At 47.1% G+C, this 16,410-nt stretch overlaps 3 protein-coding genes across 4 annotated transcripts; 1 reads left to right on the top strand and 2 right to left on the bottom strand.

Moving 5' to 3' along the window:
* Positions 1–770: 770 nt before the first annotated feature.
* Positions 771–3,229, top strand: LOC133892830 (large ribosomal subunit protein eL18x-like). Its single transcript, XM_062333796.1, has 5 exons — positions 771–899; positions 983–1,072; positions 1,163–1,291; positions 1,375–1,557; positions 2,875–3,229. Exons 1-5 carry the CDS (start codon positions 897–899, stop codon positions 3,031–3,033), a joined length of 564 nt encoding a protein of 187 aa, XP_062189780.1. The 5' UTR covers positions 771–896; the 3' UTR covers positions 3,034–3,229.
* Positions 3,230–3,649: 420 nt separating this feature from the next.
* LOC133892829 (ethylene-responsive transcription factor RAP2-3-like) lies at positions 3,650–4,836 on the bottom strand. 2 transcript variants are annotated; one of them, XM_062333794.1, is made up of 2 exons: positions 4,511–4,836; positions 3,650–4,365 (listed from the first exon to the last, which is right to left on the bottom strand). In XM_062333794.1, the coding sequence occupies exons 1-2, from the start codon at positions 4,668–4,670 to the stop codon at positions 3,896–3,898; spliced, it is 630 nt and encodes a 209-aa protein (XP_062189778.1). In that variant the 5' UTR covers positions 4,671–4,836; the 3' UTR covers positions 3,650–3,895. The 2 variants fall into 2 exon arrangements, with proteins under 2 accessions (XP_062189778.1, XP_062189779.1); XM_062333795.1 differs by having other exon boundaries at positions 3,650–4,347.
* Positions 4,837–10,477: 5,641 nt separating this feature from the next.
* LOC133891967 (pectinesterase-like) lies at positions 10,478–14,940 on the bottom strand. Its single transcript, XM_062332698.1, has 2 exons — positions 13,815–14,940; positions 10,478–11,527 (listed from the first exon to the last, which is right to left on the bottom strand). The coding sequence occupies exons 1-2, from the start codon at positions 14,890–14,892 to the stop codon at positions 10,833–10,835; spliced, it is 1,773 nt and encodes a 590-aa protein (XP_062188682.1). The 5' UTR covers positions 14,893–14,940; the 3' UTR covers positions 10,478–10,832.
* Between the last annotated feature and the right edge of the window lie 1,470 nt (positions 14,941–16,410).

The raw sequence follows: 16,410 nt of genomic DNA, 5'->3' as shown, positions 1-16,410 counted from the left end.
AATTCTTTATTTTAGAAATTTGTTTTTAAAGAATTTTTTGTTTTTAGATAATTTGATATGTGGAATCATCGGACAAGAAGAGTTAAAGACGGAAATTATATTCGCACAACCTCGCCGGTGTAATATGGGTGTGTTTGGTTAGAGAGATATTTCTGGATGGGAGATGGTTATCTATTTTTATGAGGTATTTGGTTAGAGGGTAAGCTGGATGGGATAGCCATCCAGATGGAATATTTTTCTCATGTGTTGGATGAGGCTATATGTGAAAAAACTACTAGACGAAGCCATATGTGTTCTGGTTGAATTTTATCCCTACTGATGTGGTCTATTCTAGTTTGTTAGAGTAAATGCACTTTTTTTGTTAGCATACTTTAAATGATATTATCTCCTAAACCGTTTATCTAATTTGCGATCCAATTATACTATTATACTTATTATAAATAAATCAACGATGTAATATGATTATATGTTGATGAAAAAATAAATATATGATAAGCAGGTCTTACAAATTTTAGCTAACCCCATCAAAATTCTATCCTTCTAAAAAAATTGATTCATCTTATCATACTATCAAATAAAAAATTAAATTGCCAAAAAAATGACAATCGGCCCTCTAACCAAACGTACCCTATGTGAACGCGATTTGCGCTTGAGCCGAACAAGATTTGGTCCGTGCAATACGAATGTAAACATGCTCATTTTCATGTGATTAGCTGTTAATTTGGGCTCGGCTCAGGCAACGCTAATATGGGCTGACTCCCTCGCAAGAGAAAATGGGCCCAGCCCATCCACCCCGTACTTAATTCTTACGCCCACATGGCGCCCCAAAACCCTAGGACCCGTCCCTCCGCCGCCTCCATCCTTACCGCCGCCGCCGCCGCCGCCGCTGCACAGCCATGGTAATCTCGTCCTCCTCATCCTCGTCTTCGTATTCAGAACGTTGTGCCTAACTGACACGACGACTCCATCCCATCCTGCGCAGGGTATCGACCTCGTCGCCGGCGGCCGCAACAAGAAGACAAAGCGCACGGCGCCCAAGTCCGACGATGTCTACCTCAAGCTCCTCGTCAAGGTCAGTCCTTTCCGAACCTGGTTCTCTCGCAGCCTCGCCATTTGGGTTTGGTGCTCGGGGACTCAGATTTCGTTCAATTGTTGTACTCAGCTCTACCGCTTTCTAGTGCGGAGGACCAAGAGCAACTTCAACGCCGTGGTCCTGAAGCGGCTGTTCATGAGCAAGACCAACCGCCCGCCGCTCTCCATGCGCCGCCTCGTCAAGTTCATGGAGGGGAAGGTAACTTCTAACTTGTCCTGCCATTTTGGTGGGGATGCTTGATGTGAGGGTTCGTTACTCATTTTGGGCTTGCGGGAGTATAGGGGGACCAGATTGCTGTGATCGTGGGCTCTGTGACCGACGACAAGAGGATCAATGAGGTGCCGGCGATGAAGGTGTGCGCGCTCAGGTTCACCGAGACGGCGAGGGCCAGGATCATCAATGCTGGTGGCGAGTGCCTCACCTTCGACCAGCTCGCGCTCCGTGCACCGCTCGGCCAGAACACGGTACAGCTCTCTAAATCGGCAATTCAGTTGCAGCTTCCTAGTGATGATGCTTGATAATATGTTTCATTTCTTGTATGAATTAGGGGAAGACTTCTAGATTGGAAAAGACAATTCTATTTAGTTGAACTAGTAACTGTGTTTCAGCGAGAAATTTGGATTTTTGCTACTCTAAAGAGTGGGTTTCGTAGATTTGCCACTCTAAAGATTGGCTTCGCAGAATTGCCACTTAAAACATCATCTCATTGATTTCCTTGCCATTATGTCAGTTCCTGTATGTTTAATGGCACTCAAACATTGTTTTAAAACTGCATAATAGCAGGGAAATCAAAGAAGCAATGTTTTAAGTGGCAATTTTGCGAAGCCAATCTTTGGAGTGGCAAAACTGCGAAGCCCACTATCTAGAGTGGTAAAAATCCAAATTTCTCGTTATTCAATAGTCATGATAATAGATTGCATTGGTTACCCTCTTCTTGGGGTGTTTCAACAAAACAAGAGATAAAAAAAAGGTGCATACACATACATGGTTGGCTTATCAGCCCATTGCATTTGGTTATGGTTGCCCTGGTGTGAAATGGTCCGACCAAAATTAGTTAATTGACAGCTACGAAATTATCCTATTGGTTGAATAGAATGCATACATAATTATTTAATTAGGAAGTTTCTATTTCCAATGTTACCGTCTCTATGTATTGTCTTTGTTTTGAAAGCGCTGCCCACTGCATTCTTTTCAATTTTACACATGGTTGCCTTACCAGCCTCATTTTGTTATGGTTGCCCTGGTGTCAAATTGTCCAACTAAAATTTTCTGATAGCCATAAATCATCCTAGTGGTTGAATAAAAGTATAAATACATGTGTGCTTATTTAATTAGGAACTTTGCATTTCAACTGTTGAAAGTGTATGTGCTGCAGCTACATTAGGTTTCTGAAGAGCGCTGTCAATTTTTTAACTTAAATATCTTCCTTTCAGTGCAACACGTGTTGACCAGTATTTCAATATATTGTTATAATTACAGGATATGATGTTTGTCTCTGTCATATATGTTCTAAAGATAAAGAATCCTCCAACATTTGTAGTCATGGAGAGAGATCTGTTTCTAGTTAGGACTTAGGAGTCTTATGACATCCCTTATGTCTCTAAGCTGTGTAGATATGATTTCTTGATTTATTTATAAGTTCTGGGACTCCCCCTGCGCCTCTGTATATTAACTGTATACCTTTGGATTACTATTCGTCTTTCACCTGCTGAAGTTGTTTATCTTCATTAATAGAGTTTAGTCGAATTTAACTGCCCTCATAATTTATAATTTCTTAATAGATTCTCCTGAGGGGTCCTAAGAATGCTAGGGAAGCTGTTAAGCACTTTGGCCCTGCTCCGGGGGTCCCACACAGCCACACCAAACCATATGTTCGGTCAAAGGGAAGGAAATTTGAGAAGGCAAGAGGAAGGAGGAACAGCAGGGGCTTCAAGGTCTAAGTTGCAGAAACTTTGCACCCCCCATATCATATTGCTCTTATCAGCTACACATCACTGTTTGATGCCAGGATTACACTGTTTTAGATGTCAGATTCTTGTTTTATTACCGGGTTCCAGACCAATAAAATTTTGTTCTTATTTTTGCACTATAACACTTGTGTTTGCCAGCCCATTACGAATATGCTTTCTCATGTCATTATGGGTGTATAACGATGCGAAGGTCTACCATCTGGGTTTCAGAAACGAAAATGGTCTTTTGCATTGTTGGTGATGGCCCGGATTGATGATGCTCAGAACTGTCAGATGTGTCCTAGTAGACGTTAAATGGAACACCTCAGTTGTTGAGCAGATGTTTGCTCATTTGAATTCTGCGTTTCTCATCAAATTTTCCAAAAGCACATGCCTTAGAAATGAGTTGAAGCAAAATCTTGCGTTCATGCGTACTCCATTTTAACTGCAGTATACGGATACCAACGTGGAAACAGGTTTGTACGTATTTAGCTGCAAAAACCCAAGGACCGGCTGCTCCAGATTACATTTTCCAAGATCCATCCAGTTTAAACAATGATTAAACAGAATTCAGAACTCCGGTAAAAGTACATCATGTCTTTGAGTGTTAGAAGAAGTATGAATCCATCGCAATTTATTCCTGGAGACATTCATTTTTACACAAGAACTCGATGCGGCTAGAAGAAGAATGGCACAAGCCAACAACGGTCGTTTCAGAGTTCTACCCTAGTTACATCGAAGTCCTATAAAGTAGAAACCTAACGAAACATTTAAAAACATATTGGAAACAACGGGCTGCCGGCTGCGACAAGTTTAAGCAGTAAAGCAGCAGGGCACACTATCTCACGATCAATCACATCGGCACGGGCGTGTTGATGATATCGAAGTTCCACAGCTCCATCCCCGCGTCCGGGTGCTCCGGCAGCTGCTGCTGGTGCACGTACGCCACCGTGGTCGCCTCCTCCGGCGCCGCTGTCACCGGCACGCCGTCGGGCACGTACGTGTGCTGGTGGAAGAAGCCCATGACGGCGTCGTAGTCCATGAGCTCCCTGTTCATCACCGCCATCCCCTGGACATCGGGGTCGGGCGGCGGGTCCTCGTTGGGGAAGTTGACCTTGGCCTTGGCCCCGCGGATGCGGCGCGCGGCGCGATCGTAGGCGCGAGCGGCCGCCTCGGCGGTGGCGAAGGTGCCGAGCCAGACGCGCGCGCCCTTGGCCGGGTCGCGGATCTCGGCCGCCCACTTGCCCCACGGCCGCCGACGGATGCCACGGTACATCGTCTTGCGCTCCCGCTTCCTGGCCGGCTCTGCAACCACGTACAGACCTACGCATCAGCCGAGCGGCCGGTTAGCTGCTATTGAGAGAATTCCTCTGTTCTAGTTGCACGTAGAGGCATGCTCGATCGTGTGTTGGGAGTCGGTGTCAATGTGCTGCATCGATCATGCGTGGTAGCGCGTCAGAGACGTTACCTTGGTCGGGCGGGAACGATGCGCCGGTGAGCTCGTGGTCTGCTGGGACGTCGTCGAAGTTCTGCTGCCAGAAGTCCCCGGCGCAGAGGCCCCGCTTGCTGCCACCGGCCGCGCGGCCGTGCTGCGGGATGAACTCGGAGATGATCGCGCCGCCACACATCCTTGCGGCCACGTGCGAACTCTGCTGCGGTGCTACTGCTACGTGCGAGCTTTTGCTGCGTTGCTACGACGCGCGCGTGTGGATACGAAGAAAAAGGTGGCGGTGGCGGTGGGCCGGTGGCGGTGGCGGTGGCGGTGGGCTGGTGTCTGGTGAGGAATGGAGCCGTGTGCCGCGGGTGCTTATATAGAGCCGCCGACGCGGGCGCGGGCTGTAAAAGCGCGGCGGAATGTGACGCGGCAACTTCCTGGGACGGGCAGAGGCGAATCAGTGGATTCCGTCGTCCCAAATCCGGAGCCGTCGCTTTCGGCATCGTATTCGGCTGCGGCGTGCCCGCGTGGTTCAGCCGCTGCTTTCCGAGTGAAGCATGGCATGGCCCGGTGAACTGCGTGCACGCCAGGACTCCACCTCGCTGTTTATCACTGTGCCAGGCAGGTGATTAACCGTTGCTGTTCCGTCATCCTGATCAAGCAGTGGAAAGCCACGTATGTTTGTTTTTTTAATGCACCAACAAGACGTGAAGGCGGCATGCTACATATCTTTCTAAACTGATGTTAATCTGAAAGGCTGAGTGGAACGCATGCATGCCTTTCCGCTTGAAATAATGGCCATTTTCTGCCATGTTTGACTGGCAGATTTAGCAGTAAAAGTGCGACTTGATCGGTGGTTTAGGTTGCGATGAAAATAAAGCTAGCGAGCTCATGTGCCGACCACGGTTTTGGATCGGTGCCTCTGTTTTCGATCAGTAAGGTTGTTCTTATCGCGAAGCCACGGCTCTAAAAGTGTCTTAAAGATAGAAATAAATTGACAATGATATTAATAAAATCTTTAAATATTGTATATTTTTAAACGTGTTGATTTTTTTTAGACTACAAAAGATATATTAAACAAGACATGTTAATCTCAAAATCATAATTTATAAGATATACTCCTATAAATATATGCATATAAGTTTTGAATATTTACAAGATATATACACTTACTATTAATAACAATAGAAAGGATACCCTATAGATTGATTCATGACATATAAAAGATATCAATTATGAAATTAATAGTATGAAAAGAACATACAACTAATAAAATATATAGTTAACTTATAAGAAAAAGGGAAACACAAGTAATCTAACATATAAAAACATACACTAACCATTGTAATAAATTAAAATAAGCACATATAATCCTAGACAAGTCAAATGAACTATAACAATTCGAAGTCTTTTGCACTTCATTTTTCTCTGCAATAATTGCTATGGTGTTATCCAGTGCAGATCACCGAGCTATCCAACAAGGTTCTTAGACTTTCCCTTTATCAAAAATACTCCGATGAGTTCAACACACACAACACTAGATTATCTGGTGAGGCTAACGGTCTTTGAACACAAAGCTCTGGTGAGTGCAAACTTTTCTGCACTGGACTTTTCGGTGAGATCAATTCTTCTAGAACTTCTCTAATTTAATCAAACTTTGTTCCAGCTATGATAACTTTTTAATATATTACAACCATGAGATTGAATAATATATATTTTTAATAAACATGTTAGTCCTAATAACTATATTATTATTAATTATTAAAACCATAATTATAATTTAATATGGTCATTTTCACAGCAAGGAACAACTTTTGCTAGGTACTAGGTTTCTTTCTAGCTGAAAATGACGCTTGCGTGAACGATAGATAAGGCCAACCTGACTCGCCTTTTTTTCTCTTTTGGAGTCTAGACTTCGGCCGCCGGAAGACTCAGGAAGAACAACGAAAGGAGTACTTACTCTGCACTTCGCTTTTGGAAGCCAGCTGATCGTGGTCAGCTAAGGTTACGTTGACGGACATCTCTGGTCCAGTATGCGTGGTCAATTACGAGTGTATGACATTGGCGCGTTCTTTTTTCCCGAGTGAACTGAAATTGTCACGTCGATGTTGCACAAAGCTCCCTTAAAAAAACAAAGGATGCTGCAAAATGGGCTATGGATTCTTTTTTCATATTGTGACCAGGGTCATTCACTTGATATAGACACATCGAATTGGCGACAGAATAGCTTCCGTACGCCAGTCGTCGTACCAGCAAATTATAAGGAGCAAAAATGCAATATATAAGGATGGAGTATGCAATTGTAAGTAACGACATGGAAAGGAAACGTTATATATTTTATATCGTAAAAAAAGGTTACGGAAAAGCAATAGAAAAAAGAATCCAAGGATGATGCCTAACCAAGGTAAGGTAAAACTGGTCAGCTCACGGAAGAAAAGGATAATGCCATGCATGCCCACCCACAGAATGCTGTGGCCTTCAATCCGTTGGCCCAGTGGACGCCTTGGTTAGGCCTTGCCGTTGTTTTCAGGCGTGCACTTGTGGATGTCAGGTGGTTGAGCCCTATAAAAAAAGTTATGCATTGCTGGGAAATTGGATTTACATACCTATTTGCAAGGGAGGTTTTGGGGTCTAAATTTTTTAGGATTCAGTACAAATTTGAACCGAATCCTAGAAATTTCTAGAGCAAACCTGCTCTTCCAAACAGGCACTTAGGCAATGTTACACTTTGATTTGCGACACACTTTTTATTCCTCGCATGCATAATTTGGCCAGAACAAATACAGCGCTGCTATAAACGAAGTCATCTTGCAACATCTTTTTAATATCTGTTACTAATTTCAGGTTTTTTTAAGTTCTGAGAGACGTTACTTTCAGTGAAAGCAAATCACAATTCCGTGTCTTGCATGCCACCGACGAAAATAGTATATGATACTCTTGATGATTGCAAGCCACCTCTGTACTAGAATGTTATTAGACTGCTAATCCTGTGGACGTGTGTCTCTTGACATTATCTGACGTTTGAGGGTTGTTAAGACACACGTGCTTGTCAAATTTTTTTTGGAAAGTAGAATAATATTATCCCAGTTTCTGTATCATACAAGCGTATTTGTCAGCAAACCAATATTGTGTTACACATAACATGATACGATCTTACAGTATAGCAATCGCAGGTTAGAAAAAAAAAAGAAAAAAAAAAGAAAAATTGAAACATCGGCTAGTAGCCTGAACGGAAAGGAATTGAAGGAAACCAGAAGAGAAAGAAACCTGTTGCACTATGTTCTCTGCTTCTTTGTAGAAGTCAGATATCGGCGTGGCATAAACATAAAGCAGTCCCCAAGGATCAACGTTTGGTGACTGCAAGACAATTAGAAGCGGCGCTCCCTGTGGCCTAATCCCTACTAGGTTATACGAAGGAAAAGAGAAGAAAGTCTTCTTTGAGACGAACAGTTTGAAAGAAAGTAAGCATCTGTAAATCGCGCCAAGAGACTACTAACAAACAGAAACATGGACTATCCACTCCAGACTTGTTCATAGGCCTAGTAGAGTAGCAATACAGCAAACAAAGAGAATGCGCGACTTTATTGAGAAAATGTAATTGGGGAATAGTAATCTAAATCTCTCAGCCACCTCAATTTGAATTACAAATTGAGATTAGGGGTGGGGAGTTTAGGGTTCGGGCTTTAAACTTTAAGGGATGGTCAGGGGAGGTCGGCCGGATTGGCGGCGGGGGCCACCGCCACGGTGGTTGGTGACCACGGCGGGTCAAAGAAGAAGGTGCCGGAGTCAAAGAAGAACACGCTGACAAGGGAGGCGGGTGTCGGGGACGGGTTGAATGTAGATCTAACGGCTACAAAAATTGACCGAGGGATATACAATATCCAAACTTTCATTGCAAACTGGGTGGGCCTCATCTACCGGCCTTCTAGTTGACGCCTACTGGGTTTTCCAAGGGCCCAGGGACCGCGAGGTGGCCCGTGGGGGCAGAAGCGGATGTGCTGCTCGGTCAGACGCGTCCAGTTTAGCGTTCCAATCCTCCAAAAGCACGGCAAAATCCAAAGGAGTTCATCACATCACATCACATCACTCACGCTTTAGCCAGACAGAGAGAGAGAGGCTCGATGATTTCGAAGCCCATACGCAACGGCCGGCACGACACGACGGTGCAAGTCCCATCCCCATTGCTGTCTCCTCCTCCTCCCCTCCTTCGTCTTCCCCCTCCCTGTTCCCAAGGATGGCGAAGCTGACCTCGGAGCTGCTGCGGCCGGTGGACGCAAGCACGCGCTCGACGAGGCGCTACGCGGCGTCCCACGTCGCCGGGTTCCCCGCGCCCGCGCCGGCTCTGGTCCTCACCTTTCTTCACATTTAGTTATGTACTTATTTACTGATCAGTTCATCAGTTCGTTTTTATATTTGTGTGTGGGTAATGTTTAATATATATCTCGCACAATTTAAACTATCAAGCAGTCAATCATTTATCTTATTGTAGCTTTTACTGTGAACACAGGGTAGCCGGTGGCCCGTGACTATATGCAATGTACCGATCTTGGTATTTTTATGATTTTTCTGCCCTTTTATTTCAGGGTAACTTCAACTAAAAGACAGCCTGTATATTTTTCTGCTGCCAAAACTTTGACTGCTATTCACAAAGTTGATGTTAATGCCATTGGATTGCAAAAGCATGGGAGATGTGATAACTACTGCAAAAGACAAGTTGTTGCTAAGTAATCGTATATCTTGCATGTTGATTGCCTCCTCCCCTCTCCCCTTTCCCACCCTCCACCTTCTCTCCCTCCCTCCCTCTCGGCCTTCTCCCTATATATCTTGCATGTTGAAGTGCAATTTAGTAACTTTTTCTGAATGAAAACTCTACAAACAAATATGCCCTCTCTCTTTTTTATGTCAATGAATATATTCGTAAGTGGCAACTATTTGTTTCTTCTTAGTCTATAAGTGATATATATGCATTAATTTCTAACTAATGTTTGCTATGTGAATGGATTACCTGACAACTTACAGCTTGATCATTCAAGTTAAAAAAGATATTTCTAGCTGTATTCATTTGCGTAATGCTAGCTGTGATACTCCACTTGCATTTCAAGATGGTTTATGTTAACCGTGAGGTTATATATCCAACATGTGCAGATCAATTAGTGTTAGTAAACACAAGAAACAGTATTGAGGCTAGACTCTATGATTTGTTTTTTAATTTTTTATGTTGTTTCGTCTAGTTGTTGATCTATGGTTACAATTAGTTAATCAATTAATTCGACGGTTGGATATTTTGCTTTTTTATCAGAATTTTTAGGATTCTCTTAAGATTAACGTGGAGGCACCAAAAGGAGCCTCTAATTAGTAAATATAAGATACCAATCGGTTTAAGAATGTTCCAATTTTAACCTATAGCCTTTTCTCTCCCATGTTTTGTTCATGCATTTCCACTAACATGGACGTGGAATCCAGTGCTGGATTGAACTTGAGCAGGCTAGACTTTTGGTGCTAGAAGCGGCCGATCAACTTGATCGACATGGAAACAAGAAAGCTCGTGGCATCCTCGCAATGGCCAAGGTAAACCAAAGTTCAGCACTTTCTTTTGAATCGTTGTAGCAAAAAGTATAAATGACTCTGGCTTCAATGTAGGTGGCAGCTCCAAATATGGCCCTGAAGGTGCTTGGCATGGCAATGCAAGTTCATGGCGCGGCTGGTCTCTCATCTGACACCGTCCTATCGCACCTATGGGCAACCGCTAGGACAGTGCGGATTGCAGACGGCCCTGATGAAGTCCATCTCGGGACAATCGCGAAGCTGGAGCTGCAAAGAGCTAGGCTGTAAGATAAAGGTGAAGTACAGTTTCGAGAATAAATGAACAGAAACCTCCGAGCAAGGTTAGGAATCAAATGGCAGCATCACAGGTAGATGGAATGATTAAATAATGGCGTAAATTCGTCAATGTTGTACACTCGTACTTCGACTGTTAGCCATGTTCATGGCATTGTTATCTGTCCACAGAATTGAATGTGTCTCTTCAATCTTTGCCCTGTTGTATAGTGACGAGCAATACCCTTGAGATCCTGAACATTGGTAGTAACGAACATGCTTTTTGGTACAGAGAGACAAATCAGAAGCAATGAGTGGTTATCCTCTTCCATGACTAGCCTTCGGCCATTGTCGATGTTCATCATGAATCATATGAAAACACATGCAGTAGCAGCAGCTCCAGCTTTCAGGTTTATTAGAAACTATCAAACCTGAGCTGAATTGAACCACCCTTGTTCGAAAATAACCAAAACTACTTGTGAGCTATGGGCCCAAAAATCCCCGAATCAGGACCCAATGGAAGCAGCTCGTGCATATTCTAGCTCAAACCCAAGGTGTAGGGGAAGGAGCTGGAGTTCAGCCACAGGTCGCCCTGAACGAAGTTGAGCACGGTGAAGTTGCTCGCGTCGGTGGCGTTTGTGAGGACATGGTACCCCGGCCACGCCACCCGCGCCGACGTGCTGGCGCCGGGGCCACGGTTCATGTACTCGGCGTAGTAGAGCGTGTCGAGCGCGAAGCTGCCGTTCCACTCGAGCCAGCCCCGTGGGTGGATCAGGCTCTCCATCTTGGTCTGCATGTACACCGTCCGCGAGTAGGTCTTCCAGGGCCGGCCGAGGTACGACGAGAAGTTGGCCTGCACGGGGATGAGGTCGGCGGCGGCGGCGACCTTGCCGCCCTGGATGGCGATCCCCGTGTTCTGATTGGGGTCCTCGCGCCCCTGCGCGGTGAAGACGTTCTTCTGGTTGGGGTCGGGGCGGCGCGCGTAGAGGTTGCAGTTCTGCAGCACGACGGCGGCGTCGCCGAAGATGAAGTCCACCGTGCCGTAGACGTCGCAGTCGCGGTAGAACTGGCGCAGCGAGTGCACGTACAGCGTGTCCTGGTACCCCGCGAAGCTGCACCGGTAGAAGGCGGAGAGGTCGGCGTTCACGCGCAGCGCCACCGCCTGGTGCTTGCTCGGCCCCGCCGCGTTCTCCACCGTGAGGTCCCGCGCCAGGAACCCCGTGCCCACCACAGCTGCAACATCAGTTGTTCAACCACATCCGTCAGATCATTCGTTTACCATCGATCAAACAAGTGAAAAAAGAGAACGATTTATAGTTTTGTGTACGGCGTTGACTTGAGAACTCTTACACGTGATAGCATGGACACAATGCGTGTCTGCGCATGACGCAATGTGCCATTGCGGTGTGGTACATGTCATGTGCCCTAGCCAAGGCAGCCGTACGTACGCTGGCAACGGGTGCAAGGCACAGCAAGTGCACGTACGTACCTTCACCGACACGTACCAACAGGCGAAAGAGGCGTGCCAACCACACATGTCATCGTCTGGTGCCGGCCGGAGTTAAGGTTTTCCATCATGGATCCCGGCCCACAGTGGTCCTAAAGCTCGTGTCCATCGACCACGACAAAGTCACGGAGGAGGCGCGAGGTAGACGAGGAACGCCGGCCGGATATACAGGCCATGGGTGTCTCTGGTCACCGCTCACGGCCCACGCCATTCCGTTGATACGGGGAGTATCGGTTTGCCGTTGTTCCTTAATTTGCTAAGGCGTAAAATCAATTCATCGTGGGCACACTACCAAACTAATTGCAGTCTTGAGTTGCTGCTGGATTGAATGTTAATGCGTGATTCGATCTGCAACCTACAGTGTCGAACCTGTCGGTGCCTCGATGTCTTCTCTCCAGTGAAAGAGTAAAAACTTGAGAGCTTGAGCCATCCCCACAGGGACCAGAGCAGAGACCAATCGCCATCCACCCAACGGAAAAACAGAAAAGAGGGTCGACAAAAGAAAAGGAGGCCAGCTAGATAGCAGCACAAAATCGTCTCTCGCGCAGAAAGGCATTCCATGGCCTGATAATTGGGTGTCCTTTTTAGCAATGGCTGAATGCACTCGGATCACAGAATTCCTTGTGGCCGTCGCTTCTCCATAGACAGGTCAGAGCAGAGCAGCAGATCATGCATTTGAGCATTTCCAGCTCCATTTCGCAGTGCCCGCCAGCCTCGCGCGCGCGTTGATGGGCGTTGGCTCTCACCAAACCATTCCCGTGCTGCATAACTCCATGTCCAAACGCCAAGGAGCAAGGAGCGTGTACTGTACTGGCAGAATAATATAACCAGCATCAGCTTGGCATTGGGAACAGCCTCCTGACTCCCGTGTGGTTGAGAGTACCGTGCGCGCGCGCAGAGTGGCTTCAACTTGCAAGTGCAGGCACAACGGCATATCACTACTTCATTAGCACCAGCACGCATTGGTTGTTTTGTTTTGTCACATTAAAGGTACTGTTTTTATTTTGAAGAAAGTTAAGTTGCTTCTGTGGTTACCAAATTAAATCTGCTGGGGTGCATTTCATTCTTGAAGCTGAGCTTGTGTCCAGTCGCTGACAGAAACAACTCATGGTAGTAAGCTGAGCTCTCGTAAGATCGTCAAGAATCGTTTCCGGCCTCTGCGTTGCAATCGTCAAGTATGCTCGGCCACAGGCGGTCCCTTTTCGATCCAATGCTGCTGCACGCCTGCACCTAGTAGTCCTAGAAGAGAAGGGGCTACTTAACAAGGCCCGTACTTGACTACGACGACACTCGTGATCAATGTACTCATCCCTATACGGACACTCACGAGCTGGATCGCGCATGCATTGTCGGCGTACATACGTCCAGAGTAACCAACGCTACCGACCCGACCGGACACTTGATTTACCACGCAGGGCGCGTGAGATCAGATTGCAGCCATGGCCGACGACGCCCCCGCAGGCCGAAGAGTAGGCAAAGACGATCGACAGCGGCTCGTGGTGAACAGCACCTAGAGGGGAATGGGGATGGCTCGTGCATGCAATCATCGAACTATACTGCACTGCTTGTATTTATGGCCGACAGTAACTTGACTCTGAAATGTCGAATCTTTCTAGCGGACGATGATATGGTATTGAAGTGGCAAGTGAAGTAGGAGTGGTACAATTGAGGACAGGAGTCGCCAATGGTGGCAAGGCAAGTTGGGCTCGTTCACCAGTCGCCATGCTTGCTCGTGCAGCTGTGCTCCTCCTCGTCCAAATTATCATCCACTGACATCTCGCCTAAACTAGTATAGAAGCAGTAAAAACTATGGAATGACAGTTTGTATCTGTCACCTACACGTGGGGCCTACTAGAAAGGAACACGATGATCTATCGCTAGATTGGCCGTATTTACTGACATCTCCTATGCTAAACAGCTAATGCGCCAGGTTAATCAGAGGAGGATGGGTTAGTAAAAGACATTAGGGAGTGAGTGATGAGTAAGTAGGTGGCTGACTGACAACTGACTGACCTAGTGTAGCGGAGCGGAAGGTGGTGGAGTTGTCGACGACGTTGCGGCTTGCCTTGATGATGGTCTTCCACATGCCGTCGCCGACGAACATGAGGTTGGTCTTCTCGCTCCCCACCTCCACGTTCTCGAAGTAGCCGCCCGCCTTTATGTAGATCACGTACCGCGCCTCGCTGTTGTTCGGCGCCGCCGCCACCGCATCGCTCACCGTCGTGAAGTTCCCGCTCCCGTCCTTCGCCACCACTAAGTCCGCAGCCGGGGCGGACTGCTGCAGCCGCCTCCGGTCCCCCGCCGACACCCACGATGGGAACCCGCGCCGCACACGGCCGTACCCCTCGAATGCCTCTCCTGTCGCTCCGGCGCGGAGGCCGCGTCCGCGGCGGCGACGCCGCTGAGGGAGCCGGCGCAGCATGGCGAGGGAGTTGGACACCAGGTGCGCCACGTGGTAGATGCGGCCCTGGATGTAGGGCCGGACGCGCCCGTCCTCCGAGGCGGACGGCCCCGCGAAGCCGTCCAGGCAGGTGTACTGGTTCGTCATGGCGGCCGAGAGCACGGTCTGGACCCCCGCGATGGACTCCTCCGCGGTGTGGTTCCCCGCCGAGAGCTCGGCGGCCGCCGTGCCGAGCTGGTCCAGCGTGTGCCCGAGCAGCTCCAGGCAGTCGGACAGGGCGAGGCGGTCGCGCACGCTCAGGCCCCGTGGACGCCGGAGGTAGGACGAGCAGTTGGCCGAGGACGCGCGCACCGCGGCCGCCGCGCGCCCCACGACGTCGGAGATCACGTCCCGGAGCGGCTTCTGCGCGAGGTTCGAAATGGAGGTGAGCGTCGACACGCACACGTCTCGGTGCAGCGTGCCGGCGCAATGCCGGTCCACGGCGGCCGCATTGGCATTGTTGCCAACGTCAAGAAGAACTCGTTGACGGTGGTGTTCATCGGCGGTGGACGCGGCCGCGGCGACGCCGGTGAACGCCTTGTGGGTGGCGAAGAAGCCGAACGGCAGGAGAAGAACGGAGAGGGAGAGAATGGTGGCAGTGAGGGGGAGCTTGGCTGCCGCTTTTTTGGCTCTTGCAATTGGAGGTGGCATTTTGTGGTGGGATCACTGTGAGAGTAGCAGACGTGACAAGGACAGTGTGAGGTGAGGTGAGGAGCGTCGGATTGGGGAGCCGGGCTTTTATAGCCAGCGTTTGATCGATGCTGAAACATGCTGCCTCTGCAACAACCAATTGGAATTGGAATTGGAATTTGGGGAATCTTCAGCTGACATGACACAGGTATTTCATTATCTGCTTTAATCTTAATCTTTCCGATTATAGCAGCAGTACTAGCTAGTACTCATCTTCCTTTCTCAGTCAAATTTGTATGTGTAGAGTGTTCTGAATGACATAGACAATGAGGAGCTTATTGTGGTAATGGGCAGGGGCCGGCCTACCTGAGGATAAGAGTGTACATCTAAATATTTTTACAAATAATATATTTTTCTTAGTCCTTTAAGGCATATAACCCCTTCTCAAAACCAAACACGGCAAGTCGGCAACGCCCCTAGTGACCCAATGCCCAATCTCCAATTGTCAAAATATGCAACTACATCCCATGGCTTTACGCCCAAACATACACGAGATGGAGGGCGACGACACCAAACCTAGTGACGGCGCAAGCGTGCCCGTCGAAGTCACTTCACTTCTAAAGGAGCTATAGATTGCAGAGCTTTAATCCTCTTAAATGTGTATTATAAGATTCTCACCGTCAATTATTAAAAAATGTTATTGCTAACTTGTTGGTCATAGTGCTTCAATCTTAATTTCTAAATAAAAAGGCAAATTTCATTCCTTGTACTTAATTTATGTGATCATGTGACATGCTCTCTTATATTTCTTTTCTATTCGATACTGATGCAAGAAATGAAAGATTAATGTGATATTATGATAAGAAAAAGGTACATCATTTACTTGAATGATATCTTCGTAATTTTACCTTCCAACTAATAAATGGCATTATTTTTTTAGATGTTATCAAATATTTTTTTAGCTAGCTATGTACACTATTGTTAAAATGTTGCGCCCGCAGGAATTATGTAGTCTAAACAAAGATTACGTAAAAAGAGAAAGGGGAAGGGCACTGCCGGAATTGTGCAGTCTGCAGATTGGAGACTGGCCGAGCATGACTATGTAAGTGCAGTATGAATTAACTGCATCTTGAAATTATGTCGCAACAACCCAGCAGGATCATCAATGGACTGAACTGTGCTGCTGCAAGATGCAAATGGGCAACAATGGCTGCTTGTCCTGCAGTAATAGGAGTTTCCTACTTAGTATTTCAAGATGAACGGTATCGGTATAATAGGTAACAAGATACCTCACTAGATGAATCTAATGATGCCAAATGTTAAACGGTAGTGGATATCCACTAGACCACATCTTCACCTTACAATCAAGGCGGGGCTCAATCGATCAACCCATGACATGACTCTGTGACCAGTCTAGTCACAGGGTAAGAACTCACCTAACTAGTAAAATCATATTTAATATCATCCACTCAATTGTTTTTTTCCTTAAGCACCCTTTACCTGGCGCGCCAATTGTCAGGGATGATCCCTGGCAATGAA

The sequence above is a fragment of the Phragmites australis genome, chromosome 15, assembly GCF_958298935.1.
Source record: "Phragmites australis chromosome 15, lpPhrAust1.1, whole genome shotgun sequence".
Lineage (NCBI taxonomy): Eukaryota > Viridiplantae > Streptophyta > Magnoliopsida > Poales > Poaceae > Phragmites > Phragmites australis.
This window is presented reverse-complemented; position numbering and strand designations above follow the sequence as displayed.